General features: G+C 41.4%; 1 protein-coding gene across 1 annotated transcript in view; it reads left to right on the top strand.

The window, feature by feature from the left end:
• CRAMP1L (Crm, cramped-like (Drosophila)) overlaps positions 1-8,958 on the top strand; it is a 43,256-nt gene extending 34,298 nt beyond the window's left edge. The window contains exons 11-16 of the mRNA XM_009701620.1: positions 3,992-4,173; positions 4,831-4,905; positions 6,140-6,221; positions 6,982-7,086; positions 8,104-8,282; positions 8,854-8,958. Coding sequence (XP_009699922.1) covers positions 3,992-4,173; positions 4,831-4,905; positions 6,140-6,221; positions 6,982-7,086; positions 8,104-8,282; positions 8,854-8,958 — 728 coding nt within the window. The remainder of the gene's footprint in view (positions 1-3,991; positions 4,174-4,830; positions 4,906-6,139; positions 6,222-6,981; positions 7,087-8,103; positions 8,283-8,853) is intronic.
• Positions 8,959-10,127: the final 1,169 nt, after the last annotated feature.

Consider the following 10,127-nt stretch of genomic DNA (forward strand, 5'->3'; position numbering starts at 1 on the left):
GTGTGTGGAGCACTTGTTGCTGAAGACTGAGGCAAAAAAGTCATTGAGTACCTCAGCCTTCTCTATATCCTGAGTAACCAGGTCTCGCATTTCCTTCCGGAGAGGGCCCGCATTTTTCTCTCGTCTTCCTTTTATCTCCAACGCACCAATAGAAGCTTTTCTTGTTGCCCTTGACATCCCTGGCCAGATTTAATTCTGTCAGGGTTTTAGCTTTCCTAGCCTGATCCCTGGCTGCTCGGACAATTTTTCTGTATTCCTCCCAGGCCCCCTGCCTGGCTTCTGTCCTCTGTAGGCTTCCCTTTTGCGTTTGAGTTTGTCCAGAAGCTCCTTGTTCATCCATGCAGGCCTCCTGGTATTTTTTCCCGACTTCTTCGTTGGGATGCATCGCTCCTGAGCTTGGAGGAGGTGATCCTTGAATATTAACCAGTTTTCTTGGGCCCCTCTTCCCTCCAGGGCTTTATTCCATGGTACTCCACCAAGCAGCTCCCTAAAGAGGCCAAAGGCTGTTCTCCTGAAGTCCAGGGCAGTGAGCTTGCTGTGCACTCTCCTTGCTGCCCTAAGGATCTTGAACTCCCACCAGTTCATGGTCACTGCAGCCAAGGCTGCCCTTGAGCTTCACATTCCCCACCAGCCCCTCCTTGTTGGTGAGAACAAGGTCCAGCACAGCACCTCTCCTCATTGGCTCCTCTGTCACGTTGAAGAAAAGGTGTTCATCAACGCATTCCGGAAACCTCCTGGATTGCTTATGCCCTGCTGTGTTGTCCTTCCAACAGGTATTGGGGTGGTTGAAGTTCCCCTTGGGGACCAGGGCTTGTGAACATGAAGCTGCTCCTATCTGTGTATACAGAGGGCCTTGCCTGTCCAGTCTTCCTGGTCGGTTGGCCTGTAGCAGACCCCCACTGTACCGTCACCTGTCCCTGACCTCCCTTTAATCGTGATCCATAGGCTCTCGGTTGGATCCTCGTCCATCCCCAGGCAGAGCTCCATGCACTCCAGCTGCTCATTGACATAGAGAGCGACACCCCCTCCTCATCTCCCCAGCCTGTCCTCCTGAAAGAGCCTGTATCCTTCCATTCCAACACTCCAGTTGTAAGAGCCATCCCACTACATCTCTGTGATGCCAATAAGATCATAGTTCTGCAGGTTTGCACATATCTCCAACTCCTCTTGTTTATTCCCCATGCTACGAGTGTTTGCATGAAGACGTTTAAGTTGGGCCCCAGATGAGGCTGACTTGCAGCTGGAGTGGCTGGGATTCCTTTGTGCCCCTCTTCAGGTGCTTTCCTGCCGACCTGTGATCCCTCTCCAGGCTCTGGGCATCTATTGCTGGCACTGATATCAGACTGGTAGGAGTGGGATCAATTGAGGTTCCCCTCCCCTGGCACCTTTAGTTTCAAGCCCTCTTCACCAGCTTGGCACGCCAGTGTCCAAAGATGCTCTTTGCCTTATCTGACAGATGGACCCCGTCAGCCCCCAGCAGACCAGGTTTCTCAGAGTGAGTCCCATAGTCTTAAGTAGCCGAACCCCTCCCTGTGGCACCAGTCCAATAACCATTTGTTGGTTTGCCAGCTTCAACTGCATTTGACTTGCAGACAAGGACATACTTACTTAAATACCTAGTAAAAAGACAACAATTTAATAGATGAAATAAATAATTCGTTACATTCGGTGAGATACACAGGCTTGAAGGACATACCTTTTAAAATCAGACTTACAAGTAGAATCAAACTTCCTTAGTTTGCAACATGCATTTTTATGAGATTGTACTTTATCCTTCCCTAATGCCTTGAAAATCCTTTCTGATGCATTTTAAGTATGGGTAAGGATCGTCCACGGAGGATACCAGACAGAAACAGCAAGAAGATAAGACTACTTTTTATCTGATCCCTTGGAAACAGACACCTGTTCTGTTTATATAGAGCTTCATTGATTCTAAAACAAATAGAATTGTCCATGTTACTCTTCGATTCGCATCACTGAATTACAAGTAGGGTTGTGTAGCTGTATGGTTTAACATACCATAATGAAGCACATAGTCTTTAGTGCGAAGTCAGGAAGCGAAAAATATAGACTATGTGTTCCTGCTTTTGTACAGTGCCAAAGATAGCCAGGTTGGCTTCAGCTGAGCTCTTTGGCTTGAACAGAGGAGCAGTAGAAGTGTGTTCAGTACAGCGTTCTGCCTAGTTAGTTAGGTGAGCTTCTGAGCAGTTCTGCCTGGGGTAATGCACTCAGCTTAGGCCTCAGGTAATGGCATTCCCGTGTGTCAAATGGATACCCATGCAAGTCTGGCATCTTGAGCCAAAGTTGTGTTGTTCTGATAGACAAACTGAATCCTTTATCAGCCCTGGTAAGGGTGTTCTGGATCTAAAATAAGGTTGTGGTCTGGATTGCAACCTTTAGCGTACAGTAATTATCAGGCTTCTTTGTATCCTTGCATACAGTGCTAGTAAATGACTGCAGTAATTCAGCTGTCAGAGAGCAAACTGCTAGGTTACGTTCGGTGATGAGTCTTCTAGGTGCGTTCCCTCACAGACTTTGGTCCCAGGTCCCATCTAGGTGCTAACTGTTTTTTGGTTTTCATCTTTGGGGTTTTTTTCATTAAAGATAAATTGATTGGGCCTTCTCAGTAGAAAGTACAGATTAAAAGATAGCCTGTGTCCATTCCAGAAGTACTGAAAGCGTTGGCAAATGTGACAGCTCCACAAAAGCCCCACAGCTAGCTGGAGAGACAAAAAAGAGGATAAAAAGAATCAAGCAAAGAGACTTAGAAAAAGTGAAGCAACAGCTGTAATGCAACATCATCTGTAGTGCTTAAAATACCATTACATAATTATTGTTGCATGCCTTTATTGCTTTTTTAAAGATAGTATCATTTATATTATCTTTAACAATTTTCCCTAACTCCTGGTCAGACAGGAGGCACAAATTTATGTGTTCTGCATTTAATTGATTTTTAGTTACATTGGCACACTAATTTTAACTAACCTTTGGAAAAGCAGCAGAATCTAGAGCAACAGCGTGGACGTGGCAATTTCATCTTTTAAATAGGAGGATAATAAAACCTGCATGTTCATTTGTTAGGTAATTAAAATTTGATGTTCTTCAAAACACTTCTTGAATATTGTTGCATATACCCATCTCTGCATCAGTGTGGCCCAAGCTTGTGCTGTGTTGTCTCCCTGCCCAGGGAGGCAGCAGACGTGACTAAGAATCATTTCCCACTTTGCTTCCTTGCGGAAGAGAGGCAGGTATGCTTCTTGGTTATCTCAGAATGACATACCGATAGTACTGGTTTTCATCCTAGCTGGATGCCTGCAGAGTGGGCGCAGCACTGTGAAATCCTACGATATTTTTTAAAGTTAAATGTAAATGGAGAGGTTTTACTCAGACCAGATGCCATTGTTTCAATGTCCCAAATGTATTTCTAAGACAATCCATCTCTTGGAAGGTATTTTGGTAAACTGATCCCTGCTCTTTCATTTCTCTGTCACTAGAGTCATTTTATTGGGGTTGCACTTTGAATTAGCATGGGGAAGGGGTGGGGAGTGTAAATAAAACATAGGCATTGTAGAATGAGTCTGTTTGTATTATCTTCCCCTACAAAAGGAATGGTGGATATATAGTTTGTTTAGTGGGAAGGGCCTTCAAGTATTTCTACAAGGGGAATAGATAAACTGGTTAACACAGGCTGTGTGGGGCTTAAAACTGGGTGCTTAAATTCTAGTTTCTTTAGTAGCATAAAATTGCATTTAACCCGCTTTTTCCAAGGATTTCAAAGCAAGTGAATGTTTGCAGTATTCTTGTGAAGCGGGTAAGTACTGTCAGTTTGCAGGTGGCAAAACTGAAGTATTGAGAGTTTCATGATTTGAGATCACAAACAGATGGTGGCAGAGCCAGAATCCATAAGTCCCAGCTCTCTATATGATCCTTCAATTACTGAATAATTTTGTTTTCACTGTACTTCATTTAAGTTGCTGTTAAAATCTTCTAGGTTTGAGAAACCTCCCTAGACCTCTCTTGGTGGCTGGTCCTTCAAGTTCTGGAAGCACTGATGCTGATGGTGGACTCTTTGCAGTTCCTACAACTCTCCCGCCCAACAGCCGCCATGGGAAACTCTTCTTGCCTAGCAAAGAAGCAGAACTGACCTTCCGGCAGCACTTAGACACCATCAGTGTAAGTGAGGTGACTGACTGAAAAAAGTAGCATGTTGTGCCTGAGCCAGCTTCCAGTAGGCATTGCAGAGTTTCTTTTGGTTCATCAGAAAGTATGGGCTTGCCTGTGAAGCACTGCTTCATGTGTTGCTCAAGGCATAACATTATATGAGCTGAGATTAGTCAGATTTTGACTATATAACTGTGCTTTGAAGTGACATCGCCTCTTCAGACATGAATCTGAATGCCATCACAGAGCCCAATGAAACTCTCCAATTAAGTTGCTCCATCAAGTATATTTGCCAGGTTTAGCAAAACTGATAACCTTCTTATGGTGCAGCTAATTTTAATACAATGTCATTGCTGTATTTAATTAAAATACTCATTTTATTTTTATATATACAATCTCAGTAACAACTTCATACCAAGCTACAGTAGTTACGTAGTGAAATGGCTTTTTTGGGAGAAAGTGTTATCTCCATAAAACAAAAAGGAAAAAATACATTCCTGGTGGAAAATTTTCCTACTCTAGCAGAAAAAATATTCTACTGTCTGAAATGAAGCACAGTATTTTAATAAATAGTTAAAACTTTACCCCACAAACTCTGGTTTTCAATATAATTTATTCTGTGTCTGCATGCTTAAAATACTTTCTAATGCATTTCCTGTTCTTGTCCAGATGCAGTCGGACTTCTTCTTGCCAAAGCCAAGGAAGTTACGGAACAGGCACTTGCGGAAGCCATTAGTAGTACAGGTCAGAACAATTTGCAAAGTGTGAAATGCCCGTTTTGCTTCCTGAATGGGTATCAGTAAGGCTATAATGATTTGCACCTAACTGAAATAAAAAACTGAACTTCTCTCATACGTCCACTGGAAGAGTGAAGCTGCACATAAGAAGGAACGAGCATTTAGTCTATATTGTAACCAGCCCTATTATATTCCCTATTTGAGGAATATCAACAACAGTGGTAGTCCAGTGCATGAGGTAGTTTGGAAAAAATAAAAAAGCCCTTCCTCTGAAAGCAAGTTCTGCTGTTTGGGCCTGCTGGTCCTGATGGACAAGCAGTGTGTTCATGTGGTATCCTGATCTGTCAGTGTTAGAGTCGTCAGTGCTATTGAACAAGATCTCCCTTCAGATATTTTTTCCTTCTTCCTGCTCACTAATGGCTTTTAAACTGGCGTGGGTATAAATCTCTGTAGTGAAATAAAACGTAACGCTGTTTGAAGGAACAATGATTGCTGGAAAAAAACGGGACTTGCAAAGAGATGTATGGAAGAGTCAGCCTGTTGTGATGGAACTCTGGTGGTAGGCAGGCATTAATCTCCTTTAGACTGCTCTGATAACGCAGCAAAGAGGCACATGCCACTGTCAGACCCCAGGCAGGTGGAGAGCATACAAGAAATCTAAAACCAAAATAATGGAAACTTGTTTGGGGAAGACAAAGTTACCAAGTGTCAATGTACCCTTTTGTCTCTTCTGCTCTGTGTAAGAGTAGGACACCTAGAAATTACATGTGTACGATTTTTTGGTACTGAGATATTCTGGTCTATGCAATTCCATTTAAGAGCTCCCAAGTACATGCAGCTGCCTTGTTAGTTCACACTTGTTTAATTGTAACAGAAGATCAGTTTGCACACAGACTAGATCCCATCCTTAAGATCACTGCTGTAATTCTGTGGGAGATTTGAAAATTACTGCAAGTATAATTGGAAAGGAATATAGTTCTAATCAGCATTTCTCTGAGAATTGTCCATGTGGAAATTTTCTGTTACAGTAGTTTACAGAGTAAACACATGATTCCTATCTGTAGCTTCTTTCTCAAGATTACACAGACCTTATTGCTGTGTCTGTTGCGTCATAGTCATACCATGTAAATACTCTGTTTATTCTGGGAGGTATCATGAACGTCTGTGCCTTAGAAGATGAGCTTTACCCTCTGTTCTGTGTTTTAAATATGTTCTGGTTTATTGTTGTTTCTCTTACATAGAGAACACTGCTCCCCAGGCCATCTGGAAATCCGTCCCAGCATGTCTGTTCCTTTTCTATCTTATCCAACTCATCCATTACAGGTGAGTTTGTGTATCTTCTGTCATTTTTATGCTGCCGTGAGAGGGACTGGAAAGCGTCCCTTAAAACCGCATAAAGGAGTAATTTCTAAAAAGAGGAGAATACACTTTCAAAACCACAGAGTCATTTGCCAGTTGCTTGAGTTGCTTGAGTCACTTCCTACAGGATGATGGGATTGTTCTCCTGGATCATTGTGAAGCAAGTCATGATTATGATAGAAATTTTTTTTCTTCCATTTCCCAGTAGTGAAAGCAGGGAATATTAAGGTGTTCTCTACAACAGGACAAAATTTTGAAATAAATTACTTAGATAAGAATTTTCTTTCTGTAGGGTGTAGTTATTTGTCTAGATTTTATAATGGACTTTTCCTAGTACTTGGGATACTGTCTAAATTTCATACAGTATAATCAATATACTGCCCATTTGTCCTTTGCTGCTGGTATACTCCTGAGTACAGTGGTACTACAGGTGATCCCCCATCTCAGCTTAAATCTCAAAACCCACATGAGACGTTAAAGGTTATCTTCATTGAAAATAATGAAAGCAGCTTCAGTAACACAGCAACACTTGCCGTTGCATTTTTGTGATAAGGCACTGGTTAGCTTGCGTTACTATTTCAAGTCTGTTTCATCGTCTCCACCACTTGCATTCCCGGAGCTTACTACTGCTTGGAATTTGTTTGCTTCCATTGAAGTGTGTTGTGCTCTGCTTTAAAGATGTTAGATTTCATTTGCTTGAGAGGTATTTAATCCTTCACCCTAGGGAGAGGTTCATTTCGGCCAATCCAGTCCTCACTGACTAAAGCTGCTGTTTCTCGTCCAATTGTGCCCAAAGTTCTTCCAACACAGGCTACCAACCATCTGTCTAGTAAGTCATTTCTTGAACAGAATGAGAGTCATGGTCTGTTGTGATCTGTATGATGTTACATTGTTGGTTTCTATTTCCTAGGTAAAATCGTTAGTGCCTTTGGAAGTGAAAGAAAACTGCTGTGTTAATGATATCATTATTTTCCGTGGCTTTGTGTGACTGCAGAAAGGGAGCAGTCAGTGGTGGGACAGTCTGAACTAGGTCCCTTCGCTGTGTCTGACCTGCAGGCAAAGCAGGGGGTTAGAATTTGTAACGAAAGTTGAGCACTTTTGGGCTGTTTTGTTGTAAGACCACTTTGAAAAGGGGTTGTGACATATTTGAAAGAAACTTATAAACAGCTTATCTACTAATGTGGGATTATGAATTCTACAAGAAAAAAACATGCTGGTGTACCCCAAGCAAATGCTGTCTTGCAACAAAGGAATGGGTCCCATAATTAGAATGATTAGTGAGGTGGAAACAATGACTGTGTCTATCTTTTACTTAAAGGATTCTCTGATGGGAAGACGTTCAGATATTTTAAGTGGATCTTAAAAGATCTGGGTGAGGTTGATCCTGCAACAACATAAGTTTTCTATATTGAGTCTAAACGGCTGCTAGAGGCAAGATAGCAAAATAAGGCTGTGTTGGTTCTAGAGCTCCTCTAGTAAACCATAGGAAATTTCTAGAAATTGCATAACCAAATACATAACAATCTGCAGGACAAAAAAGAAAAAATAAAATAGAAGGAAAGGGCAGGGGAGGAGAACTGGGATGTTTCTCTGAACTGTTTTGATATACCTGACAACATGTTGGAACAGGGCAGAAAAATTAAACATTTTAGCTGAAAGAAATGTTATACTTTGAAGAGGAACAACTGATAGAACTGATCAGATAATTACCGTTTTCCCTTTCTGCATGTGTTAAGTTTTGACTCGGGGCAATTTTTAAAAAACCATCTTTTAGATGAGTCACAACAAAGTAATTGCCTGAAGAAGAGGCTTGTAATGTGGTTTTTGCCTTTTTGTTCCACAAAAGGTGCTATTGACTTGGCAGCTAAAAGTGCTGGTATTATCCCTGGTAGCCCTATGCCTGTCCTGGATGCAGATGGTTTGTCCGGTGTGTCTCCATTGTCACCAGACGGAGTGACCACAGTCGTAACGGGGCAGGAGTCAACAGTAGCACATCAGAATGGAGGCTCCATCACCACTGTAGAGGTCAGAGTCTTTGGAGAACGCTTTCTAAAGTACTTAAGTGTCATCTGCTCTCATTGTGTAAAAAAGCTGTATTATTAATGACTGTTCAGTGAGCTTCCTCCTGGAGCTTGCTGTTAGACACTTCTATCATGGCAAACCCAATCTATGTTGTATAGTGTGTATTTCGGGGTTGAGGGATCAAATCATCATTACATTGAACAGATTTCCATCCTATAGAATAGCTTTCAGCTGTGAGTGTTGAGGTTGGCCATCCAGAAATCTGAGCTTGAAAAGAAACAGTAGCATTTCAATAGACAGTAATTCAGGAAGGAAGTTGGGGCAAAACATGGACTTTTAAGGCTCTATTTGGAATGGAAGCTGTGATTTCTCCTTGTCCTTTCTTTCATTGAGAGCCAGATAGACATTAGTCCGTGTCATTTTCTCAGGGAGTTGATGGACGATTTTGAAAGACGTGATGCGTAAAAAGAGCATGCATAAACAGTGATAGGCACTTGTCTCTTCCTTCCCCAGCTATATGTGCAGCATCTCGTGTAAACGTTTGTCACTCACGTGATTTCTGTTTTGCTTCTAGGGCACAGGCCCTGGGTGTCGGGTTCCATTCATCAGCCTACCAACACGGCAGGAGCAGGAGGCAGTTCCTGATGGTTTTCAGGTAGAGTATGCGTTGAAAGAATGAAATGGGTAATGTTCTGAAAACAGCACTGGTATTACTGGTTAAAACCCCTTGTTCCTAGGTAATTGTACACCATTGGTTCCATTTTGTGGGAATTGAAATCTCTAGCATTTGAAGAAATTTAAAGAAAAATTTAGGAAAGCTGCTTAAATTTGGGATGCCGTTCTCTAAAAAAGCAAAGTGAAGCTGACAATCTCCGACTGCTGAAGGACAAACAGGTTTTATGTGTTTCTTGATACAGTGGAGGAGTTTATAATTGCTCTGCTATATCATACGTGTGTATTTTAGATATCACGAAAGATTTCAACAACTGGCAATCCTGCTGCTTGTATGTTGCTGAAGGAGGAATATGAAGACTAAAAGCATAATTGTAATGCCAGCAGCCTCTGCAGTGAATCACTTTTCTTTATGCTGGATCCAATAAGACCTAGCTACTTAAAAAGTAACTGTGGCAGCACCTAAGTTGTGAGACTGCTGTCGTCCTATCCCAAATTTCCTTCTCCAGTGGGATCCAGGACCTTGGGTTAGATACTTAAGCCTCAGAATACAGGCTTTTCTTTTTTCCTTAGAAACACTTTTCACCCTTCCTGTGGCAGGTACATGTGAAAAAGGTCGAATTAATCTGATTGGAGAGCATAAAGGAAAGGAAGATTTATTTTTTTTATGGCACAGATATTAGGACATGAACTTGCTAGGCATTTATTTGTGGTAATGAGGCCTGAGGTACTGGTTCTTCTGGTTCTTGCTCTCAGGACAGCTTTGTATATGCTACATCAGAAAAAAACACAAACAGTTCTATGATGAGGTACTAATAACGAGACTCCTTAAAAAAGATCAGTTGGGTTTTGGGAAGCCTGTCTGTAAAGAGGAGTTAGCAGTTTAAAATACTTATATGCTCTTCAAGCAGTTACAGGGTTTTTTGCCTATACAAAGGCAAATTAATACTTAATTCCTAAGAACTATCTTTTAGGTTCATCAAAATCATGTTCATGTCATTATTATGCTTGTTTCTGTTATGTAGGCTATATTAAATATTCTTTGGAATGTTACAGACCCGTATTTTTTTCAGATGGTTTGGCAGGATATGGTCTGAAGCATATTTGTTTATGCTTACATGTTTATTTTTCATGAAAATAATACAAATTTATTATATAAATAATATATTCCTGAAA

Source organism: Cariama cristata, unplaced genomic scaffold (assembly GCF_000690535.1).
Source record: "Cariama cristata isolate BGI_N322 unplaced genomic scaffold, ASM69053v1 scaffold12826, whole genome shotgun sequence".
NCBI lineage: Eukaryota > Metazoa > Chordata > Aves > Cariamiformes > Cariamidae > Cariama > Cariama cristata.